General features: G+C 43.5%; 1 protein-coding gene across 1 annotated transcript in view; it reads right to left on the minus strand.

Annotated features, from left to right (window-relative positions):
• LOC139543095 (sortilin-like) overlaps positions 1 to 13,827 on the minus strand; it is a 45,623-nt gene extending 31,796 nt beyond the window's left edge. The window contains exons 1-5 of the mRNA XM_071349252.1: positions 13,134 to 13,827; positions 4,017 to 4,076; positions 3,582 to 3,655; positions 3,313 to 3,415; positions 2,931 to 3,092 (exon numbers count right to left, since the gene is read on the minus strand). Of these exons, the coding sequence (XP_071205353.1) occupies positions 2,931 to 3,092; positions 3,313 to 3,415; positions 3,582 to 3,655; positions 4,017 to 4,076; positions 13,134 to 13,394 (660 nt within the window). The 5' untranslated portion in view covers positions 13,395 to 13,827. The remainder of the gene's footprint in view (positions 1 to 2,930; positions 3,093 to 3,312; positions 3,416 to 3,581; positions 3,656 to 4,016; positions 4,077 to 13,133) is intronic.
• Between the last annotated feature and the right edge of the window lie 9,153 nt (positions 13,828 to 22,980).

Here is a 22,980-nt window from a genome sequence, read left to right on the forward strand (position 1 = left end):
TAGACTATTGAATAATGTAACCAAGCCATATTAGACTATTGAATAATGTAACCAAGCCATATTACACTATTGAACAATGCAACCAAGCCATATTAGACTATTGAATAATGCAACCAAGCCATATTAGACTATTGAATAATGCAACCAAGCCATATTAGACTATTGAATAATGCAACCAAGCCATATTAGACTATTGAATAATGTAACCAAGCCATATTAGACTATTGAATAATGTAACCAAGCCATATTAGACTATTGAATAATGTAACCAAGCCATATTAGACTATTGAATAATGTAACCAAGCCATATTAGACTATTGAATAATGCAACCAAGCCATATTACACTATTGAATAATGCAACCAAGCCATATTAGACTATTGAATAATGTAACCAAGCCATATTAGACTATTGAACAATGTAACCAAGCCATATTAGACTATTGAACAATGTAACCAAGCCATATTACACTATTGAATAATGTAACCAAGCCATATTACACTATTGAATAATGTAACCAAGCCATATTACACTATTGAATAATGTAACCAAGCCATATTAGACTATTGAATAATGTAACCAAGCCATATTAGACTATTGAATAATGTAACCAAGCCATATTAGACTATTGAATAATGTAACCAAGCCATATTAGACTATTGAATAATGTAACCAAGCCATATTACACTATTGAATAATGTAACCAAGCCATATAAGACTATTGAATAATGTAACCAAGCCATATTACACAATTGAACAATGTAACCAAGCCATATTACACTATTGAATAATGTAACCAAGCCATATTAGACTATTGAATAATGTAACCAAGCCATATTAGACTATTGAATAATGTAACCAAGCCATATTAGACTATTGAATAATGTAACCAAGCCATATTACACTATTGAATAATGTAACCAAGCCATATTAGACTATTGAATAATGTAACCAAGCCATATTAGACTATTGAATAATGTAACCAAGCCATATTACACTATTGAATAATGTAACCAAGCCATATTAGACTATTGAATAATGTAACCAAGCCATATTAGACTATTGAATAATGTAACCAAGCCATATTAGACTATTGAATAATGTAACCAAGCCATATTAGACTATTGAATAATGTAACCAAGCCATATTAGACTATTGAATAATGTAACCAAGCCATATTAGACTATTGAACAATGTAACCAAGCCATATTACACTATTGAATAATGTAACCAAGCCATATTACACTATTGAACAATGTAACCAAGCCATATTAGACTATTGAATAATGCAACCAAGCCATATTACACTATTGAATAATGTAACCAAGCCATATTACACTATTGAACAATGTAACCAAGCCATATTAGACTATTGAATAATGTAACCAAGCCATATTACACTATTGAACAATGTAACCAAGCCATATTAGACTATTGAATAATGTAACCAAGCCATATTAGACTATTGAATAATGTAACCAAGCCATATTAGACTATTGAATAATGTAACCAAGCCATATTACACTATTGAATAATGTAACCAAGCCATATTAGACTATTGAATAATGTAACCAAGCCATATTAGACTATTGAATAATGCAACCAAGCCATATTACACTATTGAACAATGTAACCAAGCCATATTACACTATTGAACAATGTAACCAAGCCATATTAGACTATTGAATAATGTAACCAAGCCATATTACACTATTGAACAATGTAACCAAGCCATATTACACTATTGAACAATGTAACCAAGCCATATTACACTATTGAACAATGTAACCAAGCCATATTACACTATTGAATAATGCAACCAAGCCATATTACACTATTGAACAATGTAACCAAGCCATATTAGACTATTGAATAATGCAACCAAGCCATATTAGACTATTGAATAATGTAACCAAGCCATATTACACTATTGAACAATGTAACCAAGCCATATTACACTATTGAACAATGTAACCAAGCCATATTACACTATTGAACAATGTAACCAAGCCATATTAGACTATTGAATAATGCAACCAAGCCATATTAGACTATTGAATAATGTAACCAAGCCATATTACACTATTGAATAATGTAACCAAGCCATATTAGACTATTGAATAATGTAACCAAGCCATATTAGACTATTGAATAATGCAACCAAGCCATATTACACTATTGAATAATGTAACCAAGCCATATTAGACTATTGAATAATGTAACCAAGCCATATTACACTATTGAACAATGCAACAATTCACAAGTATGTGCAGACAATTAAAGGGTTTATTTTCTTGTCCGTACACATTAAATTAGCTGACATAAGATTTTTTTTTTTTTTTTTACATTTTTAATAAAAATTTGCTGACAATACACAGCTAACTCCTGCTAGACAGCTACAGTGCCTTCAGAAATTATTCATACCCCTTGCCTTATTCCGCATTTTGTTGTGTTACAGCCCAAATTTAAAATGGATTAAATTGAGATGATATATTAATAATATATATTATTATTATTTATTTTTTTGGGGCCCCCCAGAGCAAGGCGGGGGGGCCCATGGGCTTGAATTGTTAAACAGTTTGTGCTTCCTGGCTAGTGGCTACTGTGATATTTATGGTAAATTTGAGCTGCGACCCAAGAATGTCACAAATCCAGACACAACAAAAGGGTAAGGCAAGGATGTAATATGAATTGGCCACTCCTCAGACTCTCCTTTATCTCTTGTAGTGGGAATAAGGCCTTAGATAAAGAAGCTCTGAACGGCTTGTCAATCCTGAGCGCTACATCACGTGAGACTGGCCAGACGACAGGTGTGTAAAAGTACTGATAACTTGTGTGTGCTGATGGGTCTGGGCGTTAGGAGAAGTAAGACTATTTTGTATTACTCCTCAGCTTCCATAAGCAAACCCTGACCCCTGACCCCCAACTCACAGTGTTGCTGATGACCAGGAGAACGTTGGCGTCTCTGGGGTTGTATGTGATCTGCATCTGGGGGTTGAAGGGAAGGTCTTGCTGCTCAAAGCTGTTCCCAAAGTCTCTGGAGATAAAGATACGAGAGCCCAGGCTGCCAGACACGTCACCTGTCAGGATCACCTGGGAGGAGCAGGACAGGCAAACCAAATTAACTCCTACAACTATAAGGAACATTGAACAGCCTTTTGCTACATATGGAGACATCACATATTATAAGCTTAGAAATGTAACTAAGCTTTCAGTAAAAGTGTTGCCATTCTTTTCAGAAAACCATTTCTTATAGGACATGCCATGAACACGTAAGCTAGTTCACAGGTTTTAAACACGAAACGCGTCTCACCTTCCCAGAGTTCTCTGGTCCGATGGCGATGCCGAACTCTGTCCGGATGAAAGTGTTGTTGATGAGGTTTGTGACGTCCTGGAACGACTTCCCATAGTTCTCACTGAGGAGGCAGAGAAGGGGGTGAGGGGGTCAAATAGGATACTTTCGTGTCCAAATACACACACTTTTAATATTTAACCAGTTGTCAGCTCAAATAATAGCTGTATTCTTACACGGACATTCTTCCGACATAACTGGTGGTGAATCGCAACATGAAGAACCCTTACCTTCGATAGAGTTTAGACTGACCGAATCTCAACATGAAGAACGGCACCTGGAACGTTGTCAGAGCCAGGATGACCTGTCGAGAACAAGTCCAGCTTAAGGACTAGTATAAACTGTGTGGTTCGAGCCCTGAATGCTGATTGGCTGAAAGCCGTAGTACGTGAGACCGTATTCCAAGGGTATGACAAAACATGTATTTCTACTATTCTAATTACGTTGGTAACCAGTTTATAATAGCAACAAGGTAACTCGGTGGGGATGGTGGTCTATGGCCAATATACCACAGCTAAGAGCTGTATTGGCCATATATATCACACACCCCTCGGGCCTTACTGCTTTAGTAAAGAACACCTGTATTCCATCAATGAGTTTGAGACCCTGGTTTGACATCATTTAAAAATCAGCACATAATTAGGACAGGACATGGTAAAACTCACCCCGGTGGCGTCTCCAACCCAGGCCAGTGACACGGACCCACTCAGGTCATTGAAGGAATACTGAGAAGAAAAAGGGAAATAAACAGAATGCATATATTCTGTTTATTGTTGACAGACTGATATGCATCACATATATACAAGTTGAAGTCGGAAGTTTACATACGCCGTAGCCAACTACATTTAAACTCCGTTTTTTTTTTTTACAATTCCTGACATTTAATCCTAGTAAAAATTCCCTGTCTTAGGTCAGTTAGGATCACCACTTTATTTTAAGAATGTGAAATGTCAGAATAATAGTAGAGAGAATTATTTATTTCAGCTTTTATTTATTTCGTCACATTCCCAGTGGGTCAGAAGTTTACATACACTCAATTAGTATTTGGTATCATTGCCTTTAAATTGTTTAACTTGGGTCAAACGTTTGGGTAGCCTTCCACAAGCTTCCCACAATAAGTTGGGTAAATTTTGGCCCATTCATCCTGACAGAGCTTGTGTAACTGAGCCTACAGGTTTGTAGGCCTCCTTGCTCGCACACACATTTTCAGTTCTGCCCACAAATTTTCTATAAGATTGAGGTCATGGATTTGTGATGGCCACTCCAATACCTTGACTGTGTTGTCCTTAAGCCATTTTGCCACAACTTTGGAAGTATGCTTGGGGTCATTATCCACTTGGAAGACCCATTTCCGACCAAGCTTGAACTTTCTGACTGATGTCTTGAGATGTTGCTTTAATATATCCACATAATTTTCCTCCCTCATGATGCCATCTATTTTGTGAAGTGCACCAGTCCGTCCTGCAGCAAAGCTCCCCCACAACATGATGCTGCCACCCCCGTGCTTCACGGTTGGGATGGTGTTCTTCGGCTTGCAAGCATCCTCCTTTTTCCATCCAAACATAACAATGGTCAGAATGGCCAAACAGTTCTATTTTTGTTTCATCAGACCAGAGGACATTTCTCCAAAAAGAACGATCTTTGTGCAGTTGCAAACTGTAGCCTGGATTTTTTTATGGCGGTCTTGGAGCAGTGGCTTCTTCCTTGTTGAGCGGCCTTTCAGGTTGTCGATATAGGACTCGTTTTACTGTGGATATAGATACTTTGTACCCGTTTCCTCCAGCATCTTCACAAGGTCCTTTGCTGTTGTTCTGGGATTGATTTTCACTTTTTCGCATCCAAAGTACGTTCATCTCTAGGAGACAGAACACGTCTCCTTCCTGAGCGGTATGACGGCTGCGTGGTCCCATGGTGTTTATACTCGCGTACTGTTGTTTGTACAGATGAACGTGGTACCTTCAGGCGTTTGGAAATTGCTCCCAAGGATGAACCAGATTTGTGGAGGTCTACCATTTTTTTTTACCATGATGTCAAGCAAATGGGCACTGAGTTTGAAGGTAGGCCTTGAAAATCATCCGCAGGTACACCTCCAATTGACTCAAATGATGTCAATTAGCCTATCAGAAGCTTCTAAAGCCATGACATAATTTTCTGGAATTTTCCAAGCTGTTTAAAGGCTCAGTCAACTTAGTGTATGTAAACTTCTGACCCACTGGAATTGTGATACAGTGAATTATAAGTGAAAGTATCTGTCTGTAAACAATTGTTGGAAAAATGACTTGTGTCATGTACAAAGTAGATGTCCTAACCGACTTGCCAAAACTATAGTTTGTTAACAAGAAATTTGTGGAGTGGTTGAAAAATGAGTTTTAATGACTCCAACCTAAGTGTATGTAAACTTCCAACTTCAACTGTAACTAAAAGGAAGGGAGCCATCACATTAGTCATGGGGTGTGTAATACAGGAGTGGTTTTTAGGCATACGTGATCTTGAAAATGAACTGCAGAAGATCTAATAACGTAATAAGGATATACACCACATGACCAAAATATCTTGTTCTGACTGGAATATACACCAGATGGCCAAAATATCTTGTTTTGACTGGCAGCACGTTGTCTAAGTGGAATTTACACTACATGACCATAAGTATGTGGACACCTGCTCATCGAACATCTCATTCCAAAATCATGGGCATTAATATGGAGTTGATCCCTCCCCCTTTGCTGCCATAACAGCCTACACTCTTCTGGGAAAGCTTTCCACTTGATGTTGGAACATTGCTGAGGGGATTTGCTTCTGTTCGGCTGGAAGATCATTAGTGAGGTCGGGCACTGATGTTGGACGATTAGGCCTGGCTTTGCAGTCGGCGTTCCAATTTATCCCAAAGGTGTTCGATGGGGTTGAGGGCAGGGCTCTGTGCAGGCCAGTCAAGTGCTTCCACACCGATCTCGACAATACATTTCTGTATGGACCTCGCTTTGTGCACAGGGGCATTGTCATGCTGAAACAGTTGCCACAAGTTGGAAGCACATAATCATCTAGAATGTCATTGTATGCCGTAGCGTTAAGATTTCCCTTCACTGGAACTAAGGGGCCCGAACCATGAAAAACAGCCCCAGACCATTATTCCTCCTCCACCAAACTTTACAGTTGGCACTATGCATTGGGGCAGGTAGCGTTCTCCTGGCATCCACCAAACACAGATTCGTCTGTCGGACTGCCAGATAGTGAAGCGTGATTCATCACTCCAGAGAACGCGTTTCCACTGCTCCAGAGTCCAATGGCGTCGAGCTTTACACCACCGCAGTCGACACTTGGCATTGCGCATGGTGATCTTAGGCTTGTGTGCCGCTGCTCGGCCATGGAAACCCATTTCATGAAGCTCCTGACGAACAGTTCTTGTGCTGACTTTACTTCCAGAGGCAGTTTGGAACTCGGTTGTGAGTGTTGCAACCGAAGATCCATTTTTACGTGTTACGCGCTTCAGCAGTTGGCGGTCCCGTTCTGTGAGCTTGTGTGGCCTACCACTTCGCGGCTGAGCCATTGTTGCTCCTAGACATTTCACAATAACAGCACTTAGAGCTAACCGGGGCAGTTCTAGCAGGGTGGAAATTTGACGAAAAAGTTGGCATCTTTTGACGGTGCCACGTCTAAAGTCACTGAGCTCTTCAGTGAGGCCATTCTAATGCCAATGTTTGTCTATGGAGATTGCATGGCGGTGTGCTCGATTTCATCCACCTGTCCGCAACGGGTGTGGCTGCAACGGGTGTGGCTGAAATAGCCGAATCCACTAATTTAAAGGGGTGTCCACATACTTTTGTATATATACACACACACACCAGTTAGCTGTAAGTGCTATAATATATATATATATGCCAAATCGAAATTTTATAAAGTGCCCAAATAGCTATGTAACATAAGTATTATGTATGTTTGTGTGTGTGCACAAGTGAACCTAACACCCTTTCCCTCCCTACTGCTGTACCATGCGTCTGCCTCTCACTCTCCAAACACCCAAGTGTTACAAAGCATCCCATGTAGACACTAGAGTGTTACAAAGCCAAGCACCGCTAATCCTTTGCGTGCAGAACCAGACCAGTAGGCCTTGGACCAAAATGTCCTCACAGTAGGAGGCTGCACTATAGTACAACTAGTCCCAACTGTCAATCAACTGCCAAATCCTCTTTAGAAGAAGAGTCAAACATACACGTACTTAACCCAAATTACAAAAATTACATGTTGTTTTCCTTATAACAGCAATCCATGCTTTGGTTTAGTTTACCTGGCACTGTATCTGCATGCTTATGGTTTTAGCAGTTGTGGCATACATCCAATCAACTCCCGTCTGGTACCGATATTAGCAATTTTTGTCCAAATCCTCCGAAAGGATCTAAAATTGATTGTGAAGCTCAACAAAGTCACTTGTAGATTATTTGAAAATGATGCGTGACGAAAAATGCTAATATGACTTGAAATGGGATTTGTGCTACAACTGTTAAAACGTTAGCATGTGGAAACAGTGCCAGGGAAATTAAACCAAAAGCATGGATTTCTGACCGGAGCTGTTGGTTCTGCTACCTAGCTAGAATAAGATACTTAAACTCTTAATCTCATCAAGCGGTTACTCTACTCTACTCTTTCACTATGTGGACATTCATAGGATTAGGCCCAGGCCACATCCGGGCAGCACTATCTATAAACCAGACCTGGGTTCAAATACTATTTGAAAATATTTAAAATACTTCATCTGTGCTTGATTGAGATTGCCTGCTGCAATGGAAACAATAGACCGGTTCCAAAAGTGCAAACTCTCAAAGTATTGAATAGATTTGAAATATTTCAAATAGTATGTGAACCCAGGTCTGCTATACGTTGAGCCTCTTGGAATTCTGCCTTCAGTCTTTAGGGTTCTTCCAAAATAGGACCCTATTTCACTATAAAGTTCACTACTTTTGACCAGGGCTCATAGGAGAAAAGTGTGGCATTTGGGACACACATTTTAGTCTCTAGATTACCCATAATCCTGCCTTCGGCTTCAAGGTCTGGTTGGGACAGAGAAACTATGCAAAGTATATTGCTTTGGAATGACTGGACGACTCTAAGATGATCATGTGACAACACCATACTGTTTGTACAGGATGTACAGGAATGAATCAATTTATTGTGTTTTGGGAAGCCCATAATTACTAAGTGGTCATTGTTTGTTCTATTCACGGTTGGTTCAGAGATCTACAAGTTGTTGCCAAGGACTGACTATAAAGCTGATTGTTCATTGTCAGAGGTTAACTAGGGTGCCGGAGGTGGTGTCCCTACTCTTTCCCCTCATGACCTGGTGTTTCATCAGAGGTTAACTAGGGTGCCGGAGGTGGTGTCCCTACTCTTTCCCCTCATGGCCTGGTGTTTCATCAGAGGTTAACTAGGGTGCAGGAGGTGGTGTCCCTACTCTTTCCCCTCATGGCCTGGTGTTTCATCAGAGGTTAACTAGGGTGCAGGGGGTGGTGTCCCTACTCTTTCCCCTCATGGCCTGATGCTTCATCAGAGGTTAACTAGGGTGCAGGAGGTGGTGTCCCTACTCTTTCCCCTCATGGCCTGGTGTTTCATCAGAGGTTAACTAGGGTGCAGGAGGTGGTCTCCCTACTCTTTCCCCTCATGGCCTGGTGTTTCATCAGAGGTTAACTAGGGTGCCGGAGGTGGTGTCCCTACTCTTTCCCCTCATGGCCTGGTGTTTCATCAGAGGTTAACTAGGGTGCAGGAGGTGGTGTCCCTACTCTTTCCCCTCATGGCCTGGTGTTTCATCAGAGGTTAACTAGGGTGCAGGAGGTGGTGTCCCTACTCTTTCCCCTCATGGCCTGGTGCTTCATCAGAGGTTAACTAGGGTGCCGGAGGTGGTGTCCCTACTCTTTCCCCTCATGGCCTGGTGTTTCATCAGAGGTTAACTAGGGTGCAGGAGGTGGTGTCCCTACTCTTTCCCCTCATGGCCTGGTGTTTCATCAGAGGTTAACTAGGGTGCAGGAGGTGGTGTCCCTACTCTTTCCCCTCATGGCCTGGTGTTTCATCAGAGGTTAACTAGGGTGCAGGAGGTGGTGTCCCTACTCTTTCCCCTCATGGCCTGATGTTTCATCAGAGGTTAACTAGGGTGCCGGAGGTGGTGTCCCTACTCTTTCCCCCCCAGGGCCTGGTGTTACCACTTCTGAATCATGTCAAGCTTCCTTATGTGTGATGTAGCCAACGTGCAGTAACACATTCATACGTAGGAGGAAGGTATTATTTAGAAGAAAGTGCATCCTATAAGTTCATACTAAAAATGTTTATAATAAATGCAATTTGTTGTTACTTGCTAGAAGGTAATGAACTCTGCGGTAAGGACAATCAAGAACAGGACATAGACACATTCTTATCAGGAACTACCAACTAAATCAACAAGGTGTATGTGGGTAAGCTGTTGGTTATCCGAATAGACCACAGATGTATTGGGGAAGATGTTGTTTAAAATCGGTCTACTCTATCCTGTGTTAACACAGCCAGATAATAATATAGCCCTCTGTTTCAAGGACATCTGGTGATCTGAAATTAGACTGCGCTTTAAGGAAGAGCTAGCTACAAGAGTGTTTGAGGACAACATCATTAAGAAAGGCAGTGAGCCTTGTTCATGATATTACAGTGCATTCGTAAAGTATTCAGACCCCTTGACTTTTCCCACAGTTTGTTAGGTTACAGCCTGATTCTAAAAAATGTATTTTTCCCCTCATCAATTCTACACACAATACCCCATAATGACAAAGCAAAAACTGTTTTTTAGAAATTTGAAAACTGAAATATCACATTTACATAAGTATTCAGACCCTTTACTCAGTACTTTGTTGAAGCACCTATGACAGCAAATACAACATTGAGTCTTCTTGGGTATGACGTTACAAGCTTGGCACACCTGTATTTGGGGAGTTTCTCCAATTCTTCTCTGCAGATCCGTTGTTGCACAGCTATTTTTCAGGTTTCTCCAGAGATGGTCGATCGGGTTCAAGTCCGTGCTCTGGCTGGGCCACTGAAGGACATTCAGAGGCTTGTCCCCGAAGCCACTCACTCCTAAGTTGTCTTGGCTGTGTGCTTAAGGTCATTCTCCTGTTGAAAAGTGAACCTTCGCCGCAGTCTTGAGTTCCTGAGCGCTCTGGAGCAGGTTTTCGTCAAGGATCTCTCTCTGTACTTTGTTTCGTTTAGCTTTGCCTTCATCGTGACTAGTCTTCCAGTCCCTGCCGCTGAAAAATATCCCCACAGCATGATGCTGCCACCACCATGCTTCACCGTAGGGATGGTGCCAGGTTTCCTCCAGACGTGACGCTTGGCATTCAGGCCAAAGAGTTCAATCTTGGTTTCATCAGACCAGAGAATCTTGTTTCTCATGGTCTGAGAGTCTTCAGGTGCCTTTTGGCAAACTCCAAGTGGGCTGTCATGTGCCTTTTACTGAGTGGCTTCCGTCTGGCCACTCTATCATAAAGGCCTGATTGGTAGAGGGCTGCAGAGATGGTTGTCCTTCTGGAATGTTCTCCCATCTCCACAGAGGAACTCTGGAGCTCTGTCAAGAGTGACCATCGGTGTCCTTCTCCCCCGGTTGCTCAGTTTGGCCGGGCCGGCCAGCTCTAGGAAGAGTCTTGGTAGTTCCAAACTTCTTCCACATTTGTTGGTACTCTTCCCCAGATCTGTGCCTTTTCCCAAATCATGTCCAATCAATTGAATTTACCACAGATGGACTCCAATCAAGTTGTAGAAACATATCAAGGATGATCAATGAATAGTCAAAAACCTATGAATATGGGCCTCTACTCCCAATTCTCATCAGTTCTGCCAAGTAGCCTATTGTAAATGTCAGATGTGATCTCAGAAGCAGAAACAGTTGCTTGTGAACATGTATAACACCTACACACCCTTTCCCTATATGCCTAGCCTCTTACCATTCTTGAAAGACACGTTTGCCTATTTTACCATCCAGATACACTGAGTCAGAACATGATAACAAGGTAGCCTGAACTACAGTATGAACTACAGGTTTTGCATGTGTATTTGATAACCAAAATGCCTAACAACTAAACTCACACCTGGTGACACCAGTACTTTCTTGAAAATACCCTCGATAGATTACACAGGATATGAAATACCCTCCATAGACTACACAGGATATGACATACCCTCCATAGACTACACAGGATATGAGATACCCTCCATAGACTACACAGGATATGACATACCCTCCATAGACTACACAGGATATGACATACCCTCCATAGACTACACAGGATATGAGATACCCTCCATAGACTACACAGGATATGAGATACCCTCCATAGACTACACAGGATATGAGATACCCTCCATAGACTACACAGGATATGAGATACCCTCCATAGACTACACAAGATATGAGATACCCTCCATAGACTACACAGGATATGACATACCCTCCATAGACTACACAGGATATGACATACCCTCCATAGACTACACAGGATATGAGATACCCTCCATAGACTACACAGGATATGACATACCCTCCATAGACTACACAGGATATGACATACCCTCCATAGACTACACAGGATATGACATACCCTCCATAGACTACACAGGATATGACATACCCTCCATAGACTACACAGGATATTTTACTATCTATTCTAGAGTTAGGCAGAAAATTAAAACAAACTAGCAGGCCACATCATTTGTAGTATTAAGTACACCACCATCATTCCATGAAATACCTAACTATCAAACGTACACTAAGTTACAACTATTGTCTATAGCTTACATAGATCAAGAATATCTCCTTATTGAAAAATAATGCCAGTTTAAGCAATGTGGAAAAACAAGGTAGCTAAGCCAGGCCTAGTACGAAGCACAGCAGCATCATTCCTATGGGGAAATATAGGTCAGACTCATAACCATTAGAGAGGGAACAGTTGAGAGACCTGACTAACTGGAGACGCATATTAGTCTATGTTTACACTAGACTAGAGAATGGCCTCCATGCAGTACGGCACTGGGCGGGATAAAACATATAAATGAATCGCTCGTTGTATTTCTGTACTGTATTAGAGCTGTATAAACAGAAGACAAACAGTATGCTAAACTCACATAAGATTAAACGTGACATGATTTACAGGTACCCTTAAACAATTAGCTACAGAGATGCTAAATTGAAGATTATAACTCATAGTCCTCCACTGTACGGGGTTAAAGTAATCTTTAACTCCAGTAGCCTACTTGTGTCAATCATGTACTGTTGGAAAAAGATCCGCAAGTAAAGGGGGGGGGTTACGCGTTACACTCGTCTACGAAGCATGTGACAAATAAACATTTATCTTGATTGTATTTATTATGGATCCCCAGTAGCCCTTACGAAAAAATATTGCATTCAGAGTGCAGTACAACTGCAGTACGCTGAAAATTCGTCCAAAATACAACATTCGACTGCAGTTACTGCACTTTTACGCCAGTTTCAAAACGGCAATATTTTTTTTTTGGTAAGGGCTGGCTTGACGACAGTTGAGTGAGTCAAACATGAACACATTGATCTCGTTCAAGAAGTGTTGTACACAACTGGAGAATAGATTATATTTGGTTAGTTGCATGGCAACCGTAACAGATCAGTTGCACTGTTAAAACCCACGTCATTTGAGAAGGGAGTAGTCATGTTGTTATGAGGATAATTGTCGAGGTAAAGTGTCACCTGCAGAGCATTAACCGATTATATCGGTGAGTGTAACCTAATCGGACCTGCGGGGTTAACTTACGGTTTGGGTGTTGTTAGTCAACTTGGTGTCGAATCCCTGGAGACGGTTACAGTCTCCTTGATCCGCACTTCTTCTGCTCCTAATGTGGTCGGATGATTCAGAATCAAACGAATCTAAATCTGGTGATCTCTTTTCGATATTCAAACTGGGATCTTTCACAAATTCATACTGCCCGCTGTTATATAGTCCTTCATTAAAATCATAAGCTGACGTCAAATGCAGAAATATAAAAAATACAACACAGTGCGCCAGAACTCCCATATTCACTGTTGGCCAAAAACACGACTATTATTGTACGCTATATTTTTGTTATTCTAGTAATCCTGACTATAAATTGTGGGTCGCTCCGGTTCGAACACGGCCGCCGATGACATCAACACAAACAGTAGTCCTGACAGCGAGTGGTAGCCTACTTCGGGCTTTGTATGCTCTGCATGGGTCATAGACTCCTATTTGAGGCGGTGCGCTCTAGTGTCCAAAGCGCTTAGTTTTACGTCCCGATGCGCGGAAAAATGTCGGAAGTCCACAGCTAAAAACAAATCAGACGCACTAATTTGCCGAGATGCATTAGGTCCAATTGTCCACCGTGCAACTCCTTGTCCAAAAGGTGTACAATGTAACGGTGCATGAAATTGTGTCTATGGGATGGATATTATACACTTTTGCAGATCGCCCGCTGTGATTGGATTTTACTGTGTTTCACACTGAAAGTGAGTCTTCTGATTGGTTAAGACCCCATTCGCACTTCCTATCACACAACTTCTGATAGCTGGCAAAGCCTTGTCAAGCTTGGTTGAGGGCACTACAGCTATTCTATAGAGACAAAGATTATGGATATACCGATAGAGAGCAATAATAATGGCGTCTTTTTGTAGGCACTAACTTCACCATGGTTCGTTGGACAAAGCCTATGGGGAAATTAATGGAGTTTTTTTTTATAGGGTTTTGGATAAACGCCAAAAATACGGTCATGTTATCTGACTAATATCTCATAGAACAAAACATATACGATCTCCCAAGCCTGTGTTAACCTCAGACCTTATTATCGTCGTCTATCCAAAAAACATTTTCTTTCCCCTTTCATTTTCCACATGACTAAACGAACCAGGGGTAACTAATTTCCGGTTTTAAGGACTACTCGCCAGCTTGTAGGGTTGTCACTAGTTGGCACAGCCACAAAGTCATAAACCTAAACAATGATTTCTACAATTTATCTTCTTAAAATGTGATTTTAAACCTAACATTAACCCTAACCACACTTCTAACCTTATGCCTAACCTTAAATTACTAACCTTAAATTAAGACCAAAAAGCTCATTTTTGTTTTCATATTTTTTACGATATAGACAATTTTATGTTGTTGCGGCTGTGCTATCTTCTCGAAACCAGCTTGTAGCCCCCATTTTCCTTATGACAAAAATGAATGGGGAAAGAATAGGGTTTTGGGGTAGACGACGATAACAAGGTCTGAGGTAAACACAGGCTTAGGAGATCTGATACGTTTTGTTGTTTGTCAAAATAAGGGTTAGTTAACATGACCTTTATAAGTTATGAAGCCTTCATGTTTTGTTCTGTGAGTGACTATTAGTCAGTTAACCTGACCTTTATGAATAAGGAAGCCTTAATGTGATATGTGCTTTTTTTAATTACATAAATGCTTCAAAATTCACAAAAAGTCACGTAAGCTGATAGAACAAAACGTATGAGATCTCCTAAACCTGTGTTTACCACAGACCTTATTTCCGGGCCTTTATCCAAAAACGGCATTCATTTCCCAATAGGTTTTGTCCAACGAGCAATGGAGGACTGCCTACAAAAAGATACCATTACTAGCCTATTTCTCTCTAATATGGAAGTATTTGTCCCTTTGGTGAGCTTCATCAATTTGTTAATATTTATGATTCAGAATATGTACGATTATCAAAGGAAATATACAGTACAAGTCAAAAGTTTGGACAGACCTACTCATTCCAGGGTTTTTCTTTATTTTTACTATTTTCTACATTGTAGAATTATAGTGAAAACGTCAAAACTATAAAATAACAGATATGGAATCATCTAGTAACAAAAGAAGTGTTAAACAAATCAAAATATATTTTATATTCTTAAAAGTAGCCACCCTTTGCCTTGATGACAGCTTTGTACACTCTTGGCATTCTATCAACCAGCTTCACCTGGAATGCTTATCCAACAGTCTTTAAGGAGTTCCCACATATGCTGAGCACTTGTTGGCTGCTTTTCCTTCAATCTGTGGTCCAACTTATCCCAAACCATCTCAATTTGAGGGCTGGTGATTGTGGAGGCCAGGTCATCTGATGCAGCACTCCATCACTCTTGGTCACGCTTCACTTCTTGGTCAAATAGCCCTTACACAGCCTGGAGGTGTGTTGGGTCATTGTCCAGTTGAAAAACAAATGATAGTCCCACTAAGCGCAAACCAGATGAGATGGCGTATCGCTGCATAATGCTGTTTTAGCCATGCTGGTTAAGTGTGCCTTGAATTCTAAATAAATCACAGACCGTGTCACAAGCAAAGCACCCCCACACCATCCAACCTACTCCTCCATGCTTCACGGTGGGATCCACACATGCAGAGATCATCTATTCACCTACTCTGCATCTCACAAAGACACGGCAGTTGGAACCAAAAATCCAAAATATGGACTCATCAGACCAAGGGACAAATTTCCACTGGTCTAAAGTCCATTGCTTGTGTTTCTATTATATATATTTCGATTTGTTTAACTTTTTATTTGTTACTGCATGATTCCATATGTGTTATTTCATAGTTGATGTCTTCACTAATATTTTACAATGTAGAAAATAGTAAAAATAAAGAAAACCCCTCGAATGAGTAGGTGTGTCCAAACTTTTGACTGGTACTGTGCATGAATAGGAATACATGTTTATAAGCATGCAAAACATGTATAGGCCTACCTACTGTATAAAATGTTAGAAAATCCATTGTCCAAAATACAAGTTTATTAGATGGCATAGTCTAGTTTTGGCAGCCTCTTATCATGTTTCAGGTAAGACTCAGAGGCAGATAACATCGAAGTAACAACCGTTTAGTAATCCAACCTGGGCAGGCAAAAGACAGGTCAAAGGCAGGCAGAGGTCAGTAATCCAGATAGGTGGGGTAAAGGTACAAGACGGCAGGCAGGCAGAATGGTCAACACCGGTAAACCAAGAATAATCGAGAGACTGGAGCAGAGGGAAAACCGCTGGTAGGCTTGACAAAACAAAACGAACTGGCAACAGACAAACAGAGAACACAGGTATAAATACATAGAGGATAATGGGGAAGATGGGCGACACCTGGAGGGGGTTGAGACAATCACAAAGACAGGTGTATTTAAAAAAAATAAAAATAATTATTTAACCTTTATTTAACCAGGTAGGCCAGTTGAGAACAAGTTCTCATTTACAACTGCGACCTGGCCAAGATAAAGCAAAGCAGTGCGGCAAAAACACAGAGTTACACATGGGATAAACAATCGTATAGTCAATAACACATTAGAAAAATCTGTATACAGTGTGTGCAAATTAAGTAAGGAGGTAAGGCAATAAATAGGCCAATAGTGGCGAAGTAATTACAATTTAGCAATTTACACTGGAGTGATATGTGCAGATGAGGATGTGCAAGTAGAAATACTGGTGTGCAAAAGAGCAGAAAAACAAAAACAAATATGGGGATGAGGTAGGTAGTTGGTTGGATGGGCTATTTACAGATGGGCTGTGTACAGCTGCAGCGATCAGTAAGCTGCTCTGACAGCTGAAGCTTCAAGTTAGTGAGGGAGATATAAGTCTCCAACTTCAGTGATTTTTGCAATTCGTTCCAGTCATTGGCAGCGGAGAACTGGAAGGAAAGGCGGCCAAAGGACGTGTTGGCTTTGGGGATGACCAGTGAAATATACCTGCTGGAGCGAGTGCTAAGGGTGGATGTTGCTATGGTGACCAGTGAGCTGAGATAAGGCGAAGCTTTACCTAGCAAAGACTTATAGATGACCTGGAGCCAGTGGGTTTGGCAACGAATATGTAGCGAGGACCAGCCAACGAGAGCATACAGGTCGCAGTGGTGGGTAGTATATGGGGCTTTGGTGACAAAACGGATGGCACTGTGATAGACTACATCCAATTTGCTGAGTAGAGTGTTGGAGACTATTTTGTAAATGACATCGCCGAAGCCAAGGATCGGTAGGATAGTCAGTTTTACGAGGGTATGTTTGGCAGCATGAGTGAAGGAGGCTTTGTTGCAAAATAGGAAGCCAATTCTAGATTTAACTTTGGATTGGAGATGCTTAATGTGAGTCTGGAAGGAGAGTTTACAGTCTAGCCAGAAACGTAGGGATTTATAGTTGTACACATATTCTAAGTCAGAACCGTCCAGAGTAGTGATGCTAGTCGGGCGGCGGGTGTGGGCAGCGATCGGTTGAAGAGCATGCTTTTTGTTTTACTATCATTGAAGAGCAGTTGGAGGCCATGGAAGGAGTATTGTATGGCATTGAAGCTCCTTTGGAGGTTTCAAAGAAACACAGTGTCCAAAGAAGGGCCAGATGTATACAGAATGGTGTCGTCTGCGTAGAGGTGGATCAGAGAATCACCCGCAGCAAGAGCGAAATCATTGATGTATACAGAGAAAAGAGTCGGCTCGAGAATTGAACCCTGTGGCACCCCCATAGACTGCCAGAGGTCTGGACAACAGGCCCTCCGATTTGACACACTGAACTCTATCTGAGAAGTAGTTAGTGAACCAGTCGAGGCAGTCATTAGAGAAACGAAGGCTGTTGAGTCTGCCGATAAGAATACGGTGATTGACAGAGGCGAAAGCCTTGACCAGGTTGATGAAAGACAGCTGCACAGTACTGTCTTTTATTGATGGCGGTTATGATATAATTTAGGACCTTGAGCGTGACTGACGTGCACCCGTGACCAGCTCGGAAACCAGATTGCATAGCGGAGAAGGTATGGTGGGATTCGAAATGGTCGGCGATCTGTTTGTTCACTTGGCTTTCGAAGACTTTAGAAAGGCAGGGCAGGATGGATATAGGTCTGTAACAGTTTGGGTCTAGAGTGTCTCCCCCTTTGAAGAGGGGGATGACCGCGGCCGCTTTCCAATCTTTGGAAATCTCAGACGATACGAAAGAGAGGTTGAACAGACTAGTAATAGGGGTTGCAACAATGGCGGCCGATAATTTTAAGAAGAGAGGGTCCAGATTGTCTCGCCCGGCTGATTTGTATGGATCCAGATCAGGATGTGACACCTCTTTAGATACCAGGTGTAGTTTGATGGCATAGCCTAGTTGTGACAGCCTCTTTAGATACCAGGTGTAGTTTGATGGCGTAGCCTAGTTATGGTAGCCTCTTTAGATACCAGGTGTAGTTTGATGGCGTAGCCTAGTTGTGACACCTCTTTAGATACCAGGTGTAGTTTGATGGCATAGCCTAGTTGTGACAGCCTCTTTAGATACCAGGTGTAGTTTGATGGCATAGCCTAGTTGTGGCACCTCTTTAGATACCAGGTGTAGTTTGATGGCATAGCCTAGTTGTGACAGCCTCTTTAAGATACCAGGTGTAGTTTGATGGCATAGCCTAGTTATTGCAGCCTCTTTAGATACCAGGTGTAGTTTGATGGCATAACCTAGTTGTGACACCTCTTTAGATACCAGGTGTAGTTTGATGGCATAGCCTAGTTGTGACAGCCTCTTTTGAAATCAGGTGTAGTTTGATGGCATAGCCTAGTTGTGGCAGCCTGTTTAGAGGAGCGGTACTGGATGCCGTGCCTGGACTGGGCACCGGCGCAGAGGAGGGCTCCGGTCATGGAGCTGGGTTGGACGCCGTGCCTGGACCGTCGCTGGAAGCTCCGGACTGTGAACCGTCGCTGGAAGCTCCGGACTGTGAACCGTCGCTGGAGGCTCCGGACTGTGAACCGTCGCTGGAGGCTCCGGACTGTGAACCGTCGCTGGAGGCTCCGGACTGAGAACCGTCGCTGGAGGCTCCGGACTGTGAACCGTCGCTGGAGGCTCCGGACTGAGAACCGTCGCTGGAGGCTCCGGACTGTGAACCGTCGCTGGAGGCTCCGGACTGTGAACCGTCGCTGGAAGCTCCGGACTGTGAACCGTCGCTGGAAGCTCCGGACTGAGAACCGTCGCTGGAGGCTCCGGACTGTGAACCGTCGCTGGAAGCTCCGGACTGTGAACCGTCGCTGGAGGCTCCGGACTGTGAACCGTCGCTGGAGGCTCCGGACTGTGAACCGTCGCTGGAGGCTCCGGACTGTGAACCGTCGCTGGAGGCTCCGGACTGTGAACCGTCGCTGGAGGCTCCGGACTGTGAACCGTCGCTGGAGGCTCCGGACTGTGAACCGTCGCTGGAGGCTCCGGACTGAGAACCGTCGCTGGAGGCTCCGGACTGTGAACCGTCGCTGGAAGCTCCGGACTGTGAACCGTCGCTGGAAGCTCCGGACTGTGAACCGTCGCTGGAAGCTCCGGACTGTGAACCGTCGCTGGAGGCTCCGGACTGTGAACCGTCGCTGGAGGCTCCGGACTGTGAACCGTCGCTGGAGGCTCCGGACTGAGAACCGTCGCTGGAGGCTCCGGACTGTGAACCGTCGCTGGAGGCTCCGGACTGTGAACCGTCGCTGGAAGCTCCGGACTGAGAACCGTCGCTGGAGGCTCCGGACTGTGAACCGTCGCTGGAGGCTCCGGACTGTGAACCGTCGCTGGAGGCTCCGGACTGTGAACCGTCGCTGGAGGCTCCGGACTGTGAACCGTCGCTGGAGGCTCCGGACTGAGAACCGTCGCTGGAGGCTCCGGACTGTGAACCGTCGCTGGAGGCTCCGGACTGTGAACCGTCGCTGGAGGCTCCGGACTGTGAACCGTCGCTGGAAGCTCCGGACTGTGAACCGTCGCTGGAGGCTCCGGACTGTGAACCGTCGCTGGAGGCTCCGGACTGTGAACCGTCGCTGGAGGCTCCGGACTGTGAACCGTCGCTGGAGGCTCCGGACTGAGAACCGTCGCTGGAGGCTCCGGACTGTGAACCGTCGCTGGAGGCTCCGGACTGTGAACCGTCGCTGGAGGCTCCGGACTGTGAACCGTCGCTGGAGGCTCCGGACTGTGAACCGTCGCTGGAGGCTCCGGACTGTGAACCGTCGCTGGAAGCTCCGGACTGTGAACCGTCGCTGGAAGCTCCGGACTGTGAACCGTCGCTGGAGGCTCCGGACTGAGAACCGTCGCTGGAGGCTCCGGACTGTGAACCGTCGCTGGAAGCTCCGGACTGTGAACCGTCGATGGAAGCTCCGGACTGTGAACCGTCGCTGGAAGCTCCGGACTGTGAACCGTCGCTGGAAGCTCTGGACTGTTACTTGTTTCAAGTTTCTTGGCAATTTCTCACATGGAATAGCCTTCATTTCTTAGAACAAGAATAGATTGACGAGTTTCAGAAGAAAGTCTTTTTTTCTAGACATTTTGAGCCTGTAATCGAACCCACAAATGCTGATACTCCAGATATTCAACTAGTCTTAAGAAGTTCAGTTTTATTGCTTCTTTAATCAGAACAACAGTTTTCAGCTGTGCTAACATAATTGCAAAAGGAACACAGGAGTGATGGTTGCTGATAATGGGCCTCTGTACGCCTATGTAGATATTCCATAAACAATCAGCCGTTTCCAGCTACTATAGTCATTTACAACATTAACAATGTCTACACCGTATTTCTGATCAATTTGATGTTATTTTAATGGACAAGAAAATGTGCTTTTCTTTCAAAAACAAGGACATTTCTAAGTGACCCCAAACTTTTGAACGGTAGTGTATATATACTCAGCTTGAATAACCCCTCAGTAAACAGGCCTGCCCTGTATGTCTGTCTGTCCGCCCACCCTTTGGTCCGCCCACCCATCCGCCTGTTACTTACATAATTCCATAGGCTAAATTGATGGGGGTGGGTCATTCAGGTCAGAAATTCAACCCTGCCTAATTGACCGTACTATGCTCTCCGTTCTGTTCCTGAATTAACTCACATAGTGTGTTATTTGTTCGCCGTACACAACCTCAGATTAGATTTAATTCATTTTACGAGGAGGACTGAGTCAGAAACCGATTTTGTTTCCTGATAAGATGTTAAATGTGTTCATGTGATGGGAGAGCCCTACTGCGAAGGGGGATTGGGGGAACCCATGACTGGAGATCATGTGGTGTTGGAGAAAAATAACTGCCTGGAGAGAGTCTCTTGCCGGCCAGACGGTTTTAAAACTCAGTGACCATCACGACCACAGGACCTTCAACGACACCTAGCCTACTTCCCTGGCGCTGGAACATTGAGAATGATGAAAGACATTCTAGAGCCTTCCATAGTTCCAGAACGCTGAGTCATTCCACTGCTGGAATATTTCCACAACAACAAGTCACTGCACTGATAGGATGGGAGTAGGAAAGGAGGAGAAGACATTCACACTATCATGATAGTGACAACTCTAGCCAGCTGATGTGACAACCTAGTATCCACCCAAACCCCACCCATTTACACATTATTTTAGACGGTTGATTTTGATACCATAATGTCACGCCCACAAATCTGATGATGACCTGACTGTGACCTGTTGCCACATCTGTTGCCACTTTTTCTCTTTTCCATTCCATAACACCAGGCAACACAATGCCATTCACTGTGGTCAGAGAGGATCCACAAAACCCACACCCATAGATTCAGTGTAATTTCCCACATCATTTTGGACTCTTGATACCATATTCAAAGCCCACTACTTAATTAACATTTGGTGGCGAAAATAGTTTCAGAACGAGAAACAGAAGAACAGTAACATGGTAAACAAATAATATGAGCCCAGCTTTAACGAAACAGTTTGAAGATCTTCAGACGAGATGTAAGATGCCTTGCTAACCGTGCAACAGCATGACTGTGTGTGACCTGTTGTCAAAACATTGGTCTACGTCAATCCAGTGTGGTGAGTTGTTGTACAGACTTACTTTTCTCTTCCTAAACCACAACACCAGCCACGCCCCAGTGGTTACCGGTTACATATACACCAGCCACGCCCCAGTGGTGACTAGTTACATATACACCAGCCACGCCCCAGTGGTGACTAGTTACATATACACCAGCCACGCCCCAGTGGTGACTAGTTACATATACACCAGCCACGCCCCAGTGGTGACTAGTTACATATACACCAGCCACGCCCCAGTGGTGACTAGTTACATATACACCAGCCACGCCCCAGTGGTTACTAGTTACATATACACCAGCCACGCCCCAGTGGTTACTAGTTACATATACACCAGCCACGCCCCAGTGGTGACTAGTTACATATACACCAGCCACGCCCCAGTGGTTACTAGTTACATATACACCAGCCACGCCCCAGTGGTTACTGGTTACATATACACCAGCCACGCCCCAGTGGTGACTAGTTACATATACACCAGCCACGCCCCAGTGGTGACTAGTTACATATACACCAGCCACGCCCCAGTGGTTACTAGTTACATATACACCAGCCACGCCCCAGTGGTTACTGGTTACATATACACCAGCCACGCCCCAGTGGTGACTAGTTACATATACACCAGCCACGCCCCAGTGGTGACTAGTTACATATACACCAGCCACGCCCCAGTGGTGACTAGTTACATATACACCAGCCACGCCCCAGTGGTTACCGGTTACATATACACCAGCCACACCCCAGTGGTTACCGGTTACATATACACCAGCCACGCCCCAGTGGTTACCGGTTACATATACACCAGCCACGCCCCAGTGGTTACTAGTTACATATACACCAGCCACGCCCCAGTGGTTACTAGTTACATATACACCAGCCACGCCCCAGT

This window comes from Salvelinus alpinus, chromosome 17 (genome assembly GCF_045679555.1).
Source record: "Salvelinus alpinus chromosome 17, SLU_Salpinus.1, whole genome shotgun sequence".
Lineage (NCBI taxonomy): Eukaryota > Metazoa > Chordata > Actinopteri > Salmoniformes > Salmonidae > Salvelinus > Salvelinus alpinus.